Here is a 21,479-nt window from a genome sequence, read left to right as displayed (position 1 = left end):
AAAGGAAAGCTATATGAAAAATAGAATAGACCTGGCAAGAACACCACAAAGCTTAGTCAGATTTTAAGATGCAGACTTCTGTGTTCGTTTAATCAATTTCTCCTACTAATACTCTTTTCTCTAAACCATGAAGGCATGCTGCACTTCTAACCAGTCTGGTTGCAAAGCTGCCAAGACTGGAAATCAGCAAAACCAAGCTGACACCACTGAAAGAGCCCAGGTGAGGCACAGAAGTGCTGAAGTGCAGACATGCTGTCTGCAAGTGGCAGAGTCACTGCTTCCTCTCAAGTGAAGTGGAAGCCAAAGCACACTGCCAGGGAAAGAGCTGGCAAGCAACCACGGGGCAAGAGTGCACAGCACACAGAGATTTGTGACATTTATTTTGCTGTTAATAATCAATTGGTACAACTGCTGCAGTCTATAAATCAGCTGCTTCATGCAGATGTAAGTGGTTTGCATGTGCATCCGACCAGAACTGGAAGTTGTCGATTCTACTTGAAGTTAGAAATTTAAACCTGAACTAAGAGTTGTTTTCATCCTTTTTTTTCCTACTGTTACATAAGTGTTATATAAACATTTCTCTTCCTAAGATCACAATAGAATGAAAATACCCCAGGAGCTGGGGTTTTTTTCTACAAAACCATGAAAACAAAATCCTTAATATTAAGAAAAAGGTTCACTGTTATTTACAGGGCAATTGCTCTCTCCTTTCCACAATGAGCTCAGTGCACTAAAAAAAAATGCACTTAAAGTCTTTACTTCCACACTTAAGAACAGCTGGGTAGCCAAAGTTACCAAATGAAAGACTGATCACATTTCCATTTACAGGAGAGAGAATTTCTTTTGCTTTTACTGAATCTTGTTCATAGATGGAATACGCTAAGAACATTTCCCATGTGAAGAATTACCTCAGAACTTACTTGTTTTTTTGAATCCAGATGCAGTAGTCTGTAATGAAGAGATCATTAAGGATGTAGGCAGGGTCATTCTCCCTAAAAATCTTGTGGATGTCCAGCAGGCACTTCAAAACTGCAGCTTTTCCTGGGAAGAGATTTTCACTTTTGTGATTCACCAGAAATCCTAGGAGGTAATCTTCACCATCTTCTCACCTTTCAGGCTTTAATAACCATGCTATCTACAACCATCTTGCAACTTGAAGTTGATTCACAATCACAGAACAGCAGTAATATGCCCATGCCCTTCAGTATTCATATCTGTGTGGATGTGGAGCCTCTGAATTAAGCAGGAATCTCTCTGCGAGACCAAAGCCTCAAGGCATGGTCATGCGTGTAATTGTCTACAGCTGAGGAATCCCTTCCCCCAGCTTCTCTGATCTGAGCTGGCCCAAACTTAAGCACATTCATACAGATATTAAACATAACAAAGAAATTAAAGGGCAAGCTGAACAGAGGTGACAACTAAGTCAAAGTTATGCTCCATCATTTACCTGAAGAAAGAGAAAAGCTGTTTCTTTGTATGCCTACACAAATACCTGTGTTGGGAAGTAAGGAGATTGGGAATACTGCTCACAGCAGGATCAAGCACACAGGAGCCCCAGCAGTGGTGTAAGCCAACGTGAGTGATACCATCACCTAACCTCTGACCACTGCTTTGAACTCAGCAAAACCTTTCCTACTCCTTTTAGTTACAGAACAGTTTGGCCAAATGAACCTCTGGAAAGCAGATTTCCCTTTGGGATGACAAAGCTGCCATCTGATCAATTCACAGCCTGCACTGGGTTGGAAGGGATCCTCAAAGGTCATCTTGTCCAACACCCTGCAGTCAACAGCAACAACTCCAACTAGACCAAGCTGCTCAGGGCCACATCAATGCCAGTCTTGAATGTCTCCAGGGATGTGGCCTCAACCACATCCCCAGGCAGTCTGTTCCAGTAATTTCCACCCTCACTGTGAAGAGCTCTTTACTGATGTCCAACCTGAGTCTCCCTCCTCCAGTTTCAAACCATTGCCCCTTGTCCTATCACTATATGCCCTTTTAAATGCTCTCTCCCCAGCCTTCGTGTACATCCCCTTCAGATACTGAAATGCAGCTCCAAGGTCCCCCTGGAGCCTTCTCTTCTCCAGGCTGAACAGCCTCAATTCTTTCAGCCTGTCCCCATAGCAGAGGTGCTCCAGCCCTATGGTCACCTTCGTGGCTCTCCTCTAGACCTGCCAGTAAGTTCATTTTTCTCTTGTGCTGGGGGCTGCAGGGCTGGACACAGTACTCTAGGTGAGGTCTCGCCAGAGCACAACGGAGTGGTACAATCACCTCTCTGGATCTGCTGGCAATGGTTCTTTTGATGCAGCCCAGGATGCCCCTGGCCTTCTGGGCTGAAAATGTACATTGTTGCCCCATGTCCAGCTTCTCATCCACCAGAACTGCCAAGTCTTTTCCTGCAGGGTTGCTCTCAGTTTCACCATCCCCCAGCCTGCACTGATGCCTAGGATTGCCCTGACCTGGGCGCAGGACCTTGCATTTTGCCTTATTGAACCTCATGAGATTCTCCTCAGGTGACCTCTTGAGCCTGTCCAGGTCCCTCTGGCTGGCATCCCATACTTCAGACTTATCAAGCACACCATTCAGCTTGGTATCATCTGCAAACTTGCTGAGGGTTGACTCAATTCTGCTGTCTATATCATTGATGAAGATATTGAACAGCACTGGTTCCAATACAGACCCTTGAGGGACACCACTTATTGCTCATCTCCATCGGGATGCTGAGGCATTGACCACTACCCTTTGGATGCAGTAAAAGATTAAAAACTTGAATAGTCATTTTCTCATTCCACAATCAGAAATCTTTCTGTAGTCAGTTAGATTTTCTTCAATGTTCACAAAGAAGAGAATTGATTCCTCTCTGTTTTCTGATATAAGTTGCTAAAGGGTTAAGTGCTGGAACACTACAAAATTAATAATTATTATTTTCACTGTTTAATGGGGGGAAAAAAAATCAAATGAAAACAGCCACTGCTGCAAATGGAATCTAATAACTCTCTCCCAAGAGGCTGGCTCCTCCTAGGCTATGAAACCTGAACATGGATGAAATTACATTTTAGAGATCTAAAAAAAAACCACCAACCCCCAAAAAAGAGCAGAACTCCCCCTGCTGTTCAAGCACAATATTTAATTGTCTTAAAGTAACTGTACTGAAGAAATATAGGCAGAGAGTAAAAATTGAAGGAGGTGGAAGATAGCAATAAGCAGAAAGAACAAAAAAAGCTATGGCAAAGAGATCTCAAAAAAACTCACTGGTTTATAAAAGAAGTCAGGAAAGAAAATATAAAACCCCAAATATAACTTGATGAACTTCCAGATTGCATCAGCAGCAACACTTGTCAAGTCAAGCTTGTCAGACTTAACTATTTTGACTAAAAAGAAGTGTGCTCTTTTTAAAAGTAATGCTACATGGAATTAACATTTTGCTAATTTTTTAAGGCTCTGGCTGTCAAGCTGCCAGCCTAAAACCATTTACAACATCCACTGTTGTTACTCATCTGTCAGGTAACAATGTCAATTTATAAAACTAATTCTCAATAAAAAGTAGTTCTTCTTCCTAAATTAAAGTTTAAGATCATAGTAGCTTAGTGGGCCTCTAAGCAGAGAGGTTGAAAACCCAGTCATAGAATCAACCAGGTTGGAAGAGACCTCCAAGATCAGCCAGTCCAACCTAGCACCCAGCCCTAGCCAGTCAACCAGACCATGGCACTAAGTGCCTCATCCAGGCTTTGCTTGAACACCTCCAGGGATGGTGACTCCACCACCTCTCTGGGAGAGGCAGTAAGCTAGAAAACCCTTTGTACAGGCAGACACACAGAGCACAGCAGACTACAAACTTCTGCGTTCAGACTACACATCCTATGCATGCATTCTATAAACAAGTTCTTTTACAAAACTGCATTTAACTCTTTACCACAGGAATTGGGGAAAAAAAAAAAGCTGAAGAGCAAGCCCTATTTAACCTTTAGTGCAGGATATTCATAGAATCATATAAACAAGCAGATTGGAAGAGACCTCCAAGATCATCCAGTCCAACCTAGCACCCAGCCCTAGCCAGTCAACTAGACCATGGCACTAAATGCCCCAACCAGGCTTTGCTTCAACACCTCCAGAGACAGCAACTCCATCACCTCCCTGGGCAGCCCACTCCAATGCCAATCACTCTCTCTGGCAAGAACTGCCTCCTAACATCCAGCCTATACTTTCCCCAGCACAACTTGAGACTGTGTCCCCTTGTTCTGTTGCTGCTTGCCTGGCAGAAGAGCCCAACCCCAGCTGGCTACAACCTCCCTTCAGGTAGTTATAGACAGCAATGAGGTCTGCCCTGAGCCTCCTCATCTCCAGACTGCACACCTCCAGCTCCCTCAGCCTCTCCTCACAGGGCTGTGTTCCAGGCCTCTCTCCAGCTACGTTGCCCTTCTCTGGACACATTCCAGCACCTCAACATCTCTCTTGAATTGAGGACACAGGACTCAAGGTGTGGCCTGACCAGTGCTGAGTACAGGGGAAGAATAACCTCCCTTGTCCTACTGGCCACACTGTTCCTGATGCAGGCCAGGATGCCATTGGCTCTCTTGGCCACCTGGGCACACTGCTGACCATGAAATTATAGAGTTTTCCATAACACACAGAAGATTCTTGGCCAATTTCTGTGCAATCCCACATTGCAGGTTCTGTCTTTGAAATAGTTACCCAGTCTTTACAAGACATCGGGTTTTAACTTCCAGGCTGTGGTTATGTATTCAGTAGTATTATTGCTTCCACTGCTTTAAGTACTCCTTGCTGCACTCCTTTGCCTCACTGTTACACAGCTTTTTGTCATGTACCAGTGCAAGTATTAGTGAAACTATACAGAGAACTGGATCAAAGCACTGACAAAGCCAAAAGATGAACAGGCAGAGGACTTTTCTGGCAGTTATGTCAGTGCAGCTCACTGAAAGGTTGTCTATTAAAGCAAACCCAAAATGCTGCTTGCAACAGTCATAATCCTTTTGTAGCCCTAGGACTGTCATTTCACTGTATAGTGAAGTTAAGAAAGCCATAGAATAGAAGATGAAGACATGTCAAGGACAGCAAAGTTCCTTTTCTTCACACAGCTATATATTGGATGATGGAGTATCAAATCTAAGGAGTAATCCACTGTTTTTTTCTGAGACAGAAAAGGTTTCCTTCCACAGATCAGTTCAAAAAGGGTATAATTTGATCCCAGCTCTGTATCTGCCATTTGATATAACAACCTACAAGCCCTTGTAAATGTCCCTTCCCTGCTTTCTGTAGGCCCCCTTCAGGTACTGGAAAGCTGCTCTAAGGTCTTCCCCGAGCCTCCTTTTCTACAGGTTGAATAGCACCAACTCCCTCACAGCCTGTCCTCATAGCACTATGAAGTGTTTCAGCCCCACGTGCCCCCCATCTTTGTGGCCCTCCTCTGGACCCATTCCAGCAGCTCCATGTCCTTCTTATGCTGGAGGCACCAGAATTGGATGCAGTACTCCATGTGGGGGTCTCACAAGAGCAGAGTAGAGGGGAGGAATCGCCTCGCTTGTCTTCTTGGTCACATTGCTTTTGATGCAGCCCAGCACATGGTTTGCCTTCTGGGCTGTAAGAGACCATTAGCTCACATGTGAGGTTCACCAATGGATATCCCCAAGGCTCCATACAGTCACATAAAAACACACCAGAGAAGCTTTTGTCAGTTAACTGTCCAATGCAACACACACATTTTGCTGGGAACAGTATTATAGCTGCACTCCCTTCCCTTTATGAATCCCACCCAAAGAGCAGCTAAATTCCATAGATATCCTTGATAACTATGCTGAATTCTGAACAGTTTTGCTCAAGTATTTAAAGTATTACAGACCAGCAAAACATGAAAAAGTCTGCTGAGGCCCTCAACATTAATCAGCTTAATGCATTCTGTCTTACAATTAACGTTTTGGCAGGAAGTCTTAATTCAAGATAAAAAAAAGTGTTTCAGCCACACACAAGGATCCTTAATAGCTTAAAAATGCAGTGTGCTGTAGCTTGGAAGGGATCCACTAATGTAGCACTAATATTTGTTAAGTCAAGTCACATAACTTGAGGCTTTACAATTCCATCTCATCAGAAGTCTCTACTTGTTTTTAAAGAAGTTAGTGTGCTGCATTTAGTACAATAATGTTTTGATAATAGCACATCCCTGCTTTTGTTACCAGCATCCTGAAAGTGACCTCAAGTCAGGATAAGGGCAACTCAAATCCTTTAATGGAAGTCCTCTTGAATCTACATGACAAGGAATAGTTTTGTGGCACTAAGTGAATTCAGCATCTGTTACTTGTCATTATGTCCATCACACATATATTGCAATAGTGCCAAACTGGTGAGGCATCATCATTTCCAGTAACAGAGTAGTCAATGCTACCTACAACTACTATGCTTTGTCCACTGTGCAGTTCACTAAGTACTATGTCCTCAAAAGCATGGCTCAATTTCCACTGAAATCTGAAGGAGGAAATATTCTGACTGAACAAATGTGCCCAGGCAGCACAACTGTTATCTAGAAATCTATTTCTTTTAAGAATACAGAGACACACACACATCCTATGCACCCCTGCTTCTGATTATAGACTCATTTTCTTTCCCAATTCTTTGGTTGCTGTCTACTTAAGCTTGGCACTTTTCACACTGTACACACATCGTCCCAGTAAACACTGCTATGATCTAAATACCAGAGTGTTCAGAAGTTAATACTCATCCTTACTTTTATCACAGTATCATCAGGGTTGGAAGAGACCTCACAGATCATCAAGTCCAACAGTCATGTATTGGTGTCTCCTTCCCAGGCAGCTCTCAGAGATTATCACAGCTCATACTCAGAATAGTGTCCTGCTCTCCACCACTAACAGCTCCAGTTGAAAGGGGCACATGTCCCTTCTCCTAAGGCTTGCATGTGTCTCTCCAGTGTCTGGAAGTTTGTAGGCCAGCTCTGCAGAGGCATCTGGTAGCCCCATCTTGCAGGGTTTCCCAGGCAACCAGCACAGCACAGGCATGCACAGAATGATGCCAGACCTGCTGCAGCTCCCAGCTTCTACCACTGCTCCTACAGCATCAGGTTCTGGTGCCCCCAGCATAAGAGGGACATGGAATTGCTGGAGTGGGTCCAGAGAAGGCCATGAAGATGACCAGACTGCTGGAGAACCTCCGCTGTGGGGATAGGCTGAGAGAGTTTGGGCTGTTCTGCCAGGAGAAAAGACAACTCTGAGGAGACCTTAGAGCAGCCTTCCAGTACCTGAAGGGGGCCTAAAAGAAATCTGGGAAGAAACATTTTACAAGGGCTTGTAGAGACAGGATGAGAGGGATTGAACTGAACACTAAAGAGAGGAGATTTAGACTGGATATTAGGAAGAAATTCTTTCCAGTGGGGGGAGGTGAGACACTGGCACAGGTTGCCCAGGGAGGCTGTGGATTCCCACTTCCAGGAGGTGTTCAAGGCCAGGCTGGATGAGGTCTTGACCAACCTGGGCTACTGGGAGGTGTCCACGCCCATGGCAGGGGGGGTTGAAGCTAGATAATCTTCAAGGTACTCCCAAGCTAAACCACGCTCTGAACTATGAAGCTCAAATAACCATAGGTGTGAAAATTTCCACTGTTGTATGAAAGCTGTCTGGGACAAAAAGGGAGTGTATGAAAAGAGCATCATTGCTGAAAGCATAATTTGCAGTCATTAAAATCATGACAGTTCCACTCCTGACAGCGAAATAAAGCAAAGATACAAATATGCAGCACACAGTCAGGTTTTTATGCTTTAGTTTTAGAAGAGAAAGTTTTTAAATTACTATTCATTCCTCAACAGAATCATTTTTGTGGTATTCTCTGCTGGGTTTTTGTGAACAGCTCTACTTGGGTGTTATTTAGAGCTGTCTTTATTTTCCTAGTAGAATCATAGAATCAACCAGGCTGGAAGAGACCTCCAAGATCAGCCAGTCCAACCTAGCACCCAGCCCTAGCCAGTCAACCAGACCATGGCACTAAATGCCCCATCCAGGCTTTTCTTGAACACCTCCAGGGATGACGACTCCACCACCTCCCTGGGCAGCCCATTCCAAAGCCAATCACTCTCTCTGGGAAGAACTTCCACCTGACATCCAGCCTAGACCTCTCCCAGCACAGTAACAAGCAGACAACTAAAATAACATATCAAAATCAGAGATTTAGGACTCTGCCCCTAAAAGAAAAAGAACCTGTAGAAAGTACTCAAAGAACAATGACACAAAACATGTTTTCATGCCAACAGAGATTCAGGATTTGTGTTTTTTTTTCTCCACAGAATCATCTCAATCCTTCTGCCTGAATCCTACAAAGAACTGTAACACTGAATAGAAACCACAAAACTACTCCTCGCCTTCCAATGTGTGATTCTGTGTGGCAATACTGAACTGGCACACACAATGGAACAGTTTAGGAATTAAGATGGCTTGATATCAAATACAGTTATTTGGAAGAGGAAAAAAGTCATTAATGGACTGGCTCAGTTTAAAAATAAATCAAAACAACAGAAGATCTAATTCTAGAAAAAGAAATTGGCAAGGAGAGCTGGAATTCAACACCAGGGCAAGCTTCCTCTCTGTCAAAATCCTAACATCACTGACAGGGGTTAAATTAAAACAATAGTCCTTCCAAACAGTAAATCATGCAGGGAAGCTGCCCAGATTTGCAATTGCAAATGTGTGATGAGCAGAACTTAAACAGAACAGTTGGAACAACTAAAGATGATGCTTGACAAAGTTCCCTTAGCTGGAGATAAATCATGGAAGTTATCAGAAATCTTTCCAGTCTTTTAACAGGGTTTCAGTCAGGTAATTAAAGAGCACAAAGAACAAATGGCTGCTGCTGTACTTGTAACAATAAGTGACCCTGCTTTGAAATAATATAGACACTTTTGGGATAAAGTCTAAAAAAGTTACAGTATCTAACTTATCTTAGCAAAATCATCACAAAAATGTTCTTTTCCAAGCAAAACAACCCAAAAAATCCTCTTCACAGATAAATTCAGTATAAAGAAAAATACTTTGAAGATGTCTTCCTTAAAGCTTTACAAATGTTGGTTGAACCATTCTGATATATAACACAAGATCTGATCACACATTTCTCTATGAATGTGATCTGTACCATTGCTTCCATGTAGATTTTCTGGAGGGCATTAATATAGTTGCATTTACACCACAGTTGCATTATCCTCTGGCTAAGAAATGAGCTGCTTCAGGGGCTCTTTACTGGATGCTTGTTTTGTCCTCTTCTCTCCACAGCCCCATTTTCACCAAGTCACAAGATGCCTAGAAATGCTGATAATCTATCAGGCTTAGGTGAGCCAAAGGATTCAAAACTTACTAAAACCCCAGACACACAAGCAATGTGGCTATAAAAACATCATTCTTCATCCCTAAAAAACTCACCTAGTTGCAGTATCATGACTGCATCATTGAAGGCACGTGTCACTAATCCAAAATGCCTGTGCAGAGGATAGCATAGCACTCTTCTCCCAAAAGATACCAGGACATCATGAATGCTAGTGAAACTCTGTGTAAATCAGTGAAAAATCTGAATTAGTCTGTGAACTTTTTGAATAGAACAGAAAAAAAGCTCTACCACTTTTACATAGGATGCATCTGAAATATCAGTATTATACCAGGTATGGAAATCAACATGTTAAATAGAAACAAGACACTGCCAATTTAGTATGCATAGGAGGATAACAGAAGTCCTGTACTCTTTGGAATAAAAAAATAGAAGAATGAGAAAACATCTAACTCAAGACTCTGCCATTCTTTAGATTAGAGCAATAAATTACATCTGTCTCACATTATTAGATATATTAAGGGGAAGCTATAAAAAGCCTTTTAAGAAAAAGGAAAAATTAAACCCATATGATATTAACCAAATACATGTGTACATAGAAGATCTTTAAAAATGATACATGCATCTGCCTTTCATGAAAATTATAGCTATCCAAGGTGGGGATAAACACCTCTACCTAAGGAAAGCAGTTGACTGTCCTCCTTTACGAGTGAAGAAGACCTCTAATTTACCCAGGCCAGAGGCATTAATGAGTCCCAGGTAACCAGCAATAGAACAAGGGGACACAGTCTCAAGTTGTGCCAGGGGAGGTATAGGCTGGATATTAGGAAGAAGTTCTTCACAGAGAGAGTGATTTCCCATTGGAACGGGCTGCCCAGGGAGGTGGTGGAGGCACTGTCCCTGGGGGTCTTCAAGAAAAGCCTGGATGAGGCACTTAGTGCCATGGTCTGGTTGACTGGATAGGGCTGGGTGCTAGGTTGGATTGGATGATCTTGGAGGTCTCTTCCAACCTGGTTGATTCTATGATTAAGAGAGTATTTTCCTTCCCAGCTTTCACTTTTCAAGACAAAATACACCATTTATGAATTCAAATAAAAATACCCATTTTGTCTTGAACTCTCAATTTATCAAACTTAATCAAAGCCCTTTGCTGAAAGCCAGCACTTCTTAGCACTCTGTGACTACCTCAACTCCCTTTTGGGTATTTCTTTTTCCCCACTTTAATGGGTCACCAGCAAACATCTGAATCATTTATGTCTTGTTATTTAATATTTAGAGGCTAAGGTGTGTAGATGTCATGCACAGCAAAATGGCAGTCAGTTCAAACAAACCATAGCTGAGGCACTTTTGTTTACAGATTGATGAAAACACCCGCCTCTACATGGTTTGTAGAACAGATATAGCTATTAACAGCTTGGTGCCAGGAGACTGAATTTTCTGGGTGTGAAATATACTGTTGGCACAGGCTGCGCCAAGAACTGCTAGATTATAGGATATGCACATGCAGAAAACTCCTTCTCTGTGTTTGGATATGGATCTGAGACAAATTCAAGAGTTAAGGCAATCACTGCGCTTCAGCTGCATTCCTCTCTTGCTACTGGACAACGTTCAACTGCAAACAACTCACAGATCTAGGCAACTAGTTCATAGCCTTAGAGAATAGTTTGGGTTGGAAGGGACTTTCAAGATCATCTAGTTTCAACCTCACTGCCATGGGCAGGGACATCTTCCCCTAAGCCAGGTGGCTCAAGGCCTCATCCAGCCTGGCCTATAAGGAGAGGCTGAGGGAGCTGGGAGTGTGCAGCCTGGAGAAGAGGAGGCTCAGGGGTGATCTCACTGCTGTCTACAGCTACCTAAAGAGAGGCTGTAGCCAGGTGGGGTTGGTCTCTTCTCCCAGGCAACCAGCGGACATAGCCTCAAGTCGTGCCAGGGGAGGTTTAGGCTGGATGTTAGAAGGAAGTTCTTCACAGAGAGAGTGATTGGCATTGGAACGGGCTGCCCAAGGAGGTGGTGGAGTTGCCATCCCTGCAAGTGTTCAAAAAAAAGACTGGATGAGGCACTTAGTGCCACAGTCTAGTTGATTGGATAGGGCTAGGTGATAGGTTGGACTGAATGATCTTGGAGGTCTCTTCCAACCTGGTTGATTCTATGATCTCCAAAAAGTGGCATTCACAACCTCCCTGGGCAACCTGTTCCAGTATCTCACCACCCTCACTGGAAAGAATTCCTTCCTAATCTCCAATCTAAATCTGCCCTCCTCAGCTTCAATCAATCCCTCACATTCTATCACTACAAGCCCTCGTAAAATGTCCTTTCTCAGTTTTTCAGTAGGCCACTTGAGGTACTGGAAGACTGCTCTCTGGTCTCTCCAATGCTTTCTCTTCTGTTGCTCCTAGAAACCTTAGAAAGACTAAACTCAAAAATCCTGTCTAATTACTTTTTTGATCCTGTAAACAGACTTGACTCATTAACTTCAGGAATGGGAGCAAGACAGTCCTTTCCAGCTGACCGTCACGATAAGAAAGATTACAGACCAGGTCAAGTCCCTTCCACTTCCAGCTCAGTAATAATTTCATTACACAGGCCTGTGTGCTTCCAGTACACAGTTTGAAAGTGGAAAGAAGAGAACTGAGTTTGTTTTCTCAAGCAGATGTTGGTTTCAAACAGCCAGTAGCATGTGAACAAGTCAGGATGAGGCAATAACACCTGAAAGAAGGGAGCAAAAAGCCGCCTATATCCATGCAATCAGTAAAACCCTGATGAGGCAACAGTTCTGCAGTTACAGAACTGAGTGTATTTGCTACAAGGGTATAGAATTCAGCTTCTCCATGATATATGAGGAAAAAAAGAAACACCATATTTTGACAGAGTATCAGAAGCTTTTCCTTGGGTTTGCTTTTACTTCTGGGCTTCACAGTTCCTCCCTCCAATGGCCTCTGAAGACACACAGCAGAATGGAAGAGAAGCCAGAAGACACCTGATTTTCAGCCAAAGTTTAAGCTAGAAGTGCAAAATGATGAGCTAGGAAGGCTGAAGAAAGGCTCAGCAATCAAAACCCCCAGAAGCAAACAACAGGCTGTTTTATTAAGGCCTGCCACCTCTAGAGTTATTAAAACCTGTATCTGAGACAGGACTCGACACAAGGACACTAAGAAATTACACTGCCTGCTTTTAAGGCCTTTATGTCTCTTCTATTTCTGTGCTTCAGCCAGTTAAATGGGAAGGTATCTGTGCCTTCTGATCAAGGAGCCAGAAGGCTGTATTTCCTTCTCATAAGCATGGAGTTGCACGCATATACTGTGGACATATGAGAGAAATAATCAGTTACTTCCTAATGAAAGGTCAGAACTTGTGAATCAAGCCCAAGAGCTAGGGACAGCACATATGTGAGCAGCTTTTAACTTGTGCCTATCCTTAGCTCCTCCAGAATGGACCAGAAGAAGGCCCAGCACTCAGACAGGTGAGAGCTCATACTCCACACTCATAAGGCCAGATGGTGGGCAGAGGCCAAAGGGATAAGATTTAACAAGGCCAAATGCAGGGTTCTACACTTTGGCCACAACAACTCCAAGCAGCACTACAGGCTGGGGACAGAGTGGCTGGAGAGCAGACAGGCAGAGAAGGACCTGGGGTGCTGGTAGAGAGTAGCTGAAGATGAGCCAGCAGTGTGCCCAGGTGGCCAAGAGAGCCAATGGCAGTAGGAAAAGGGAAGTTATTCTTCCCCTGTACTCAACACTGGTCAGGCCACACCTTGAGTGCTGTGTCCAGTTCTGGGCTCCTCAATTCAAGAGAGATGTTGAGGTGCTGGAATGTGTCCAGAGAAGGGCAACAAAGCTGGTGAGGGGCCTGGAACACAGCCCTGTGAGGAGCGGCTGAGGGAGCTGGAGGTGTGCAGCCTGCAGAAGAGGAGGCTCGGGGGGACCTCATTGCTGTCTACAACTACCTGAAGGGAGGCTGTAGCCAGGTGGGATTGGGCTCTGCTCCCAGGCAACCAGCAACAGAACAAGGGGACACAGTCTCAAGTTGTGCCAGAGGAGGTCTAGGCTGGATGTTAGGTGGAAGTTCTTGCCAGAGAGAGTGATTGGCATTGGAATGGGCTGCCCAGGGAGGTGGTGGAGTTGCTGTCTCTGGAGGTGTTGAAGCAAAGCCTGGTTGGGGCACTTAGTGCCATGGTCTAGTTGACTGGCTAGGGCTGGGTGCTAGGTTGGACTGGATGATCTTGGAGGTCTCCTCCAACCTGGTTGATTCTATGATTCTATGTCAGGGTCAGTAATATTTATTATAAAAAAGGACATACTTAACTCACCTGCAATACCAATAGAGTAACCTTACCACAAAAGCAATATAAAATCCCAAAACCAACACAGCAAACATAATGCCAAGCTTAAGTTTTAACTCACCTCCAGCCAGCTCAACGTTGCACTCAGTTTCCTGATGTTCCAAGATGATTCAACCTGATTTTAAGAGGAGACCATAAAACAAGTATTATCTAATTCAACATTCAAGACTGCTGGCAAACTATTTAAGATACCATTCTGGCAGCAATTTAAGACCCTTTGTGAATATGAAGCAGTAATTACATTATGTGCATTGAAATGGCCACAGGACAGCATTAAAAACTATATTGCAATGCAGATGTTAAATAACGGATTTGGTTTCCATGCTGGGAATATCTACTCCATGCAACAAAAGCCTTTAAAACACAACAGCAATCACAGAAAATGGTATTGGAATGGAATTCTGTCCGTTTTCACTGAGAAACAGGAACTTAAATCAACAAAGCTCAAGCTAAAATGCTTCGTTTCCTGAGAACAGCTCAAGACTTCTGCCTTTCGGACAGGGTCCTAAAGCCAGTGGTACATGTAAAATGCCATTACTCTTGAAGTGTGACAGGTTCACAGTATTTCTGTGGTAGTGTGGTCTAGTGGGATGAGCAGGGCAAAAAGCCAGGAAGCCTTCATTTATAATCCTGGCTCAAGTAAAGATTTGTGTGGCCTCAATGTCATGGTTTTCCTATTAGAAGAGTTGGGAGGGGGGAAACAAAACAAAAAGCCACCAAAAATATTAAAAAGGAAAAAAAAAACCCTCTGTGTTTTCTCCACATATCCCACACAGTTACTGCAGAGAATTGTACAACTGTGTTCTTCATGCATTTGTAGTGTTGTGCAGCACTAACATGTGATACAACAAACATCCCAGATTACGGGAGCATCAGACTGTCATGGCCAGTCAGACTGGATGTCAGGAGGAAGTTCTTCACCATGAGAGTGGTGAGAGCCTGGAATGAGTTGCCCAGGTAGGTGGTTGAGGCCCCATTCCTGGAGGTGTTTAAGGCCAGGCTGGATGAGGCTCTGGCCAGCCTGGATGAGGCTCTGGCCAGCCTGATCTAGGGTAGAGTGTCCCTACCCGTGGCAGGGGGGTTTGCAACTAGATGATCCTTGTGGTCCCTTCCAACCCTGATGGATTCTGTGATTCTACCATTATTCTGCTGAAAGACAATGCTATTAAAATGTCCTAAGTCCAGGTGTGGACATTTTGCCTGCTATTCCAAAAACCCAGGCCCCCACAGTTCAGGCTGATTAGAATAGAATGGTTTTGATTATATGTTTCAATATTTTCATTTAAAGCACTGAGAAGACATCTCACTGATTAATATCAGCAAAGGAGACGCTAGGCACAAAGTTGTGTCTGGGGAGCAAGTCCACTGCAAAAAGAAAAGCTCTCCAAAGGACAGCAGGGAATCAGTTCTGAAATTCTGCTGTTCTCTTAATTTATCTCCTGTGAGAAACCTTGGATTCAGAACACAAAATAAAGCTGGCTGCTGCTTATGTAAGAGGTGGGCAAACACCAGAACTCTCAAAATGGAAACGTGCATTCCCACTTCCCTCCAGTGATTGAATAGTAGGAGAAAAGTCCTCTGCATTTGGATTTTTTTATTCTTTAAATATGTGTCAATTGAAGAAACCCCAAACTTTAAATGCTTGACTCTAGTTTCCTGAATACCTCAAGAAATACTTTCCATAGTCAGTGCATAGGCTTAAAAAAAAATACAAACACAAAACCACACAAAAAAAACCCCTTAGAAAAATCAGTTTTGTTACAGGCATATAAAGGCAGCCTATATAAAACAGTAAACACATCATTTCAGTCCTACAATGATTTCCCATCCCTTCTTGGAATCCAAAGCAGTAGTGGTGTTACTACAGACAGAGATACCTATTATGGAACTGTTCCAAAACCAGAACCAGCAATAAAAAAGGAACTATTATTCTGTGAAACCTGCATTTAGTTAAGTCAAGACAGACTACAGCAGAAACCAAATCAGAAAAGCAGAATGGTCTGGAGTCTTCTGCAGCTCTGCTCCTCTCCTACAAGCAAAATACTGTTCCAGAAGAAATATTTTGTAATCATACTAGTTCATAGATTCAGACAATGGTTTAGGGTGGAAGAGAACTTAAAAGTCATCCAGCTCAAGCCCTCTGCCATGGGCAGGGACATCTCCCACTAGACCAGGCCTTGAACACCACCAGGAAGCCCCCCTCCATTCCACAGCCTCCCAGGGCAACCTGCTCCAGTGTCTCACCACCACTGTAAAGAACTTATTTCTAATCTCCAGTCTAAATCTGCCCTCCTCAAACCTCAATAAATGCACCCTCATCCTATCACTACAAGCACTTCTAAGAAGTCCCTTCTTGGCTTTCTTGTAAGCCCCCTTCAGGTACTGGAAGGATGCTATAAGGTCTCCCCAAAGCCTTTTTTTCTCCAGCCCAAATTCTCACAGCCTGTCCCCACAGGGAAGGTTCTTCAGCCCTATGATCATCTCTGTGGCCCTCCTCTGGACCCACCCATATACATCCCAACAGCTCAATCCAGAGATACAAAGTCATTTTAACTTACCTGACTATGTATTTGTAATGCTTTGAACTAAGTCCACTTTAAAAGGCAAGCACTTAAATGTCAGTACAAAGTGTAGCACTAGGTTCCTTAGACTAAATTTTTATGGCTTGGGGTGGGTTTTTTTTTGACTTACATTCTTGTCTCCTTCATTGACACAGATTTCATAGCAATATGCCAGCAGGATATCAATTAAACCAAGGTACACACGACGACGGCTTCTTTTATCCAGGAGATAAGATTTATTTGTGAACCTTCTCATCTGCTCTCTCTCTTCCTCAGAGAAGACAACTATAAAAAGTAAAAAAGATAATTGATTATGAATTGAAAGCTGGCACATTCATTTTAATAGGTGGTAATACTACTTCAACAGTCTCTTTAATAAGAAGCCTATAACTAATCACAAGTCACTCATCACTCAACAAAGAGTCTAAATCGTTCCTGCTTTCAATTTTCACTTTGATTAAACTCTGATATATTCCCTTCAAAGTCAAGTTCCAGCACAGAAATGTACTGCATGTACACACTGGCAATACTGAACCTCTTTGAAAGTGCCAAGGATTTCTGTAGATGCATGAGTGTCTTACATAGATATAAAAGCACAATCAGGACCTCAGCAAATTATCAGTACTGTGATACTGTGAATCATAGAATCAACCAGGTTGGAAGAGACCTCCAAGATCAGCCAGTCCAACCTAGCACCCAGCCTTAGCCAGTCAACTAGACCATAGCACTAAATGCCTCCTCCAGGCTTTGCTTCAACACCCCCAGGGACAGCAACTCCACCACCTCCCTGGGCAGCCCATTCCAATGCCAATCACTCTCTCTGTGAAGAACTTCCTCTTAACATCCAGCTTATACTTCCCCTGGCACAACTTGAGACTGTGTCCCCTTGTTCTATTGCTGGTTGCCTGTCAGAAGAGACCAACCCCCACCTGGCTACAACTGCCCTTCAGGTAGTTGTAAGACAGCAATGAGGTCCGTCCTGAGCCTCCTCTTCTCCAGGCTAAACAACCTTGGCTCCCTCAGCCTCTCCTCATAGTATTGGGATAAAAATAAGCAAACAAGAAGGCAAGAATTTATTTTCTAATTGCAGAAAATAGTAAGAATTGAAGAAATAGGGAAAGAAAAAAGAAAGGTGCAATTCTGTACCTTTCAATTGAGCAGTCTGGTCTAACAGAAGGTGTCTCTGCTCATGGCAGGGGGGGCTGGAACTAGATGATCACTGAGGTCTCTTCCAACCCAAACCATTCTATCAATCTCTTAATTTCACCTAATAACTTAGGCTTGATATAGGAGTTTCATTTATGCTGTCTGATAATACCCTTACAGCATCTGTGCAAGACTGAAGAAGGATCAAAATCTTATGCCCACCAGCACTGGTTTGAAAGCTTCCAAAGAGCTGTGGTAACCACCACATTTTGCTTATCTTCAGTGGACCACATCTAGTCAGGAACGGCTATACTGAGCCAACCCAGCAAAGCTTCTCACCCAGTACTTTCTCTTTGGGATGCATATGAAAGACAACAACAAAGCTGGCCTGCTGTGACAATGCATCAAAATATTTCTCCAGAAAGCAGTGGTATGGGCATGGATATTGAATACTGAATAGTAACCTTCTGAAGAACACTTCAGAAAGGATGACAGAATTGCCTTGAAATAGCAGTAGAGATGAAGTAGGTAACTGACTAGAAGCCATCTATACAAACTTGAAGTAAATCAAGGAGCCATTTAGTACAATTAAAACAGCCAGAAGCCAGAGCTAAGAGATTTTCATCCGGGCTGCATGCAGTGCAGGTGTTCCATGTCAATAGGCTCTGATCTACTCAATAGGAGAGATGTAGTGAGCATGTTTTAGTCCCACCACAGCCAAGAAATTTGCAGGCACAAGGTAACTTGACAGGAAAAAGCATTGTTACTAGTTTGACAGTTGATGCTTTGTTACATTGAGGAAGTCCCACTCCACAGACAGTTCAAGCACCAGTAACACTGGAGCCAGCCTGAATATAAAACACCAGTCACTGAAGGAGACTGCTCTGAGGACAGGAACTTGTTTACACTTTCAAACCCTAAGTGCCAGAGGTAGAGACAAGATACACTCCTCAACTAATTGAATTTTAATTATTTATTCTAGGGGGCAGTGGGATCAAACCCAAAACCTTACAATTAACATTGAAATTCGCTTCAATTATTCTTTTATCACCCCTTTGAGTCATTACTTTCTGGCACACTTAGCTGGGAGAGTGAAAAGCTGTGGGCAAGATGTAGAAACATGTAGAACAATTAATGGTTAACACTGAGATGAGGATGAGATACTGGCTAAGCATTCATCTGTTCAGCACCCCTGATTAAGCACTTGAAGAGTCCTCTCTAGCCAGGCAGGCAGCTGGTAAGGGTTAAGTCCTTGTGGCTCCCTGAGACAGATCCTTGAACACTGCTGAGCTGCCACCTTCCACCAGCTTTGTGAGTGCTAACAACTCAACCTGATCACCCAATTCCCACACTTGACTCCCAGCTTTTCCAGTTTAGGATTTTATGTCTCCACATTGGTATTTGCCTCTGGAATGCCTGAGCTATCAAAGGTCCTGTCTCAGCAATCCTACTTGCAATTATGCTGCTCATTTTTCTGCAGACTTTCTCACAGCTCTTTCTCAGTTGCATGAGACAGATGGGAATAAACTTGGACCCTTGGGACGCAGGCATTTAAATCCTTGGAGGGGGTGTGTGTGTTACACCACAGTTACAGAAAGAAAAGGTTGCAACTCCTACTAAACCCAGTTCTTTTTTATTCCTTGCACATTTCTCTCTTAAGGATGATGACTGCAAGTGTGCTTATAGATGTTTCTCCTTAAACACTGCTCATCATCATTTCCACATTCTCAGGGATACAGCCTGGCTGTCAGACCTGTGGTCTTTATCCCAGGAGCTTGTGATGCCAAAGGCACCTACCTATGCACACACCTCATCTCAAGACATAAAATTACAAATTAGGAAAAAAACAATTTGAAAATATGAACTTCTAAAATGTTTCTATCAGCTTCATAACCATGAAAACCTTGATTTAAATTCCTGTGGAAACTTCTTGTGATGGTTTGGGTGTTACCTGAGCCCCCATACACTTAAGAAAAATCACCCAGACTAGACTCAGCTGATCTGGAAATTGAATGAAGCTTTAGATGTACAGCTTAGCACAAGATACAAGCAGGTATTTAGAATATGTATATTTCTATATATAGCTGTATATAAATTAAGAAGTAATACAGAAACACAACAGCCCTCCCAAAAAACAGAGTTCCCAGGAGGGGCTCCCAATCACCCTTCCACCTCTTCCCACCCCTCTACCTTACTTCAGACTTTGCCTTACATTCAAAGTGAGTTTGGAGAATCAGCCAGTGGGGTTAGGAAGCAGAGGGATTAGTCACACAGCAGGTTAGGGAGAGGAGGGAAAAGTGCATGCAGCTCAAAAGTCAGGAGAACAACTCTGGTATCTATGTTTGTGTTCTTGTTCTTACACATCCCAGCAAGCTTATGAGTGAAGTAGTCATCACCACTGTTTCCTTTTCACAGCCTGTAATCTAATTCTTCTCACCAAAATATTCCAGCTAAGCTCAAACTAGCACACTTCTTGATGAGCTAAACATTTCTTTGGAATCAAGGCACATCCATTTATTTACATGCTCCCACAAAAAAAATAGAGGAATTCCAGCTTTTATATCACCTTGAGAAAGCCAAGTTCTTCCACTCACCATGATCTAGTACAAAGTGACAATTTAGCCAAGTCTGTGGCAGTTCTAACTCCACTTTTCTGCTAATGCAGTGCAGTTCAGTATTACCCCTTAAATCACAACTACAGATGGTGAATATAGATTCCACCAGCACATTTATTTATGAGTTCTTAAATGGCACTGAATCTTCAGTGACTCACCTCTGCCATTCATATTAGAATTATTCATAAAACCAGATGTGCAGTGTTGTAGCACATCTGAAAGGAGGAAATGTTTCTGAAAGACATAAAGCCAGTTTCTGTGTTGCTACAGTAGGGTGGTTTAATGAGGTAGCACAACAGGGTGTTTACAGTTTGAATGTCCAATTGGAAAGAAAAAAGGCATTTCCAATTCCAGCTAGCTTTCAGTAGAAAACTCCTCTCCTGGAGTACAACACAGTTTATTCTTAAATCATATTCAAGTGGCACTTCCACCCTGAAGAGAAGCACAAAGGAGAAGTGAGACTGAAGCTGAAGATGGAAAAGAAAATCAGAAAGGCAAACAGCCAGAAGTTTTTAGCAAAGACCACTACAGAACAAATTCACAAAGCTTGAAATCACTTCTGACAGTGGCAAGAATGAAGAAGTTTGTAACAAAGAAGCTAAGTAATTCCTTGAAAGCACAGGAGCATCTATCACAGACAAAAGAGCCATTAAACAGGTCAGCTGTCATATTTCTAGGCCCACCTCCATGTGCTTGCTGTAGTCAGCAGCCAAGATGCACCTGTATCAGGACTACAACTTTTTCTTCTGGAACTCATTATGTTCAGCACTGAAAACACTACTGAGAATCCACTCCTCTTAATAAGCAACCACAACCTGAAGATTGTGTATTGTAGCTGATCAAAGCCAATCACTCTGTAAGACATACAAAATGGTCCAATAAAGGTAGCAAAAATAAAACTTGAAAATTTTCCTTTTTGAAGTTTTACTAACAAGCATTTCTCAGTTTCCCCCAAATCCATATTCTAGAGGAGTAAGTAAATGCCAACCCTATCTCCCATCTAAGCACAAAGCAAAGAAACTACTAGAGAAGTTCATAAAACATAGGAAAGTTTTCTTCCTCTAAAATGCAAACTCTCTGAAGCATCACAACAAAAAACAACTGGACCACAAACACAGGAACTGCAATCTGCTAGAGAACAATAAACAAGAGTCATACCAGACAACTCCCATGGATAGATGTTCATTAACTTGCTGCCAAGTGCTGAGTGTTCTGAATAACACTTCTTTCTCTGGAGAAAATACTTCAGATTCACAAATATATATCCAGCCATTCCTTAAAGCTTTTGAATAATACATTATTCAAGACACTGAAGTGCTGGAGTGTGTCCAGAGAAGGCCAAAAAAGCTGGGGGTCTAGAGCACGAGTCTTGTGAGGAGATGCTGAGGGAACTGGGGTTGTTCAGCCTGGAGAAAAGGCGGCTCAGGGTAAACCTCATTGCTCTCTATAACTCTCTGAAAGGAGTTTGGAATAAGATGGGTATCAGTCTCT

At 43.0% G+C, this 21,479-nt stretch overlaps 1 protein-coding gene across 11 annotated transcripts in view; it reads right to left on the bottom strand.

Moving 5' to 3' along the window:
- The window catches only part of SHQ1 (SHQ1, H/ACA ribonucleoprotein assembly factor), a 135,576-nt gene that overhangs the window by 99,741 nt on the left and 14,356 nt on the right, over window positions 1–21,479 (bottom strand). For 8 of the 11 annotated variants that reach the window (XM_064156206.1, XM_064156203.1, XM_064156214.1 and 5 more), the window contains exons 8-11: window positions 16,358–16,512; window positions 13,728–13,781; window positions 9,426–9,549; window positions 921–1,041 (exon numbers count right to left, since the gene is read on the bottom strand). In XM_064156206.1, coding sequence (XP_064012276.1) covers window positions 921–1,041; window positions 9,426–9,549; window positions 13,728–13,781; window positions 16,358–16,512 — 454 coding nt within the window. The remainder of the gene's footprint in view (window positions 1–920; window positions 1,042–9,425; window positions 9,550–13,727; window positions 13,782–16,357; window positions 16,513–21,479) is intronic. The other 3 variants (XM_064156209.1, XM_064156207.1, XM_064156208.1) reach the window with 1 other exon arrangement.

Source organism: Pogoniulus pusillus, chromosome 16 (genome assembly GCF_015220805.1).
Source record: "Pogoniulus pusillus isolate bPogPus1 chromosome 16, bPogPus1.pri, whole genome shotgun sequence".
NCBI classification, from domain to species: Eukaryota; Metazoa; Chordata; class Aves; order Piciformes; family Lybiidae; genus Pogoniulus; species Pogoniulus pusillus.
The sequence above is the reverse complement of the archived record's forward strand: the minus strand, read 5'-3'. Positions and strand labels throughout refer to the sequence as shown.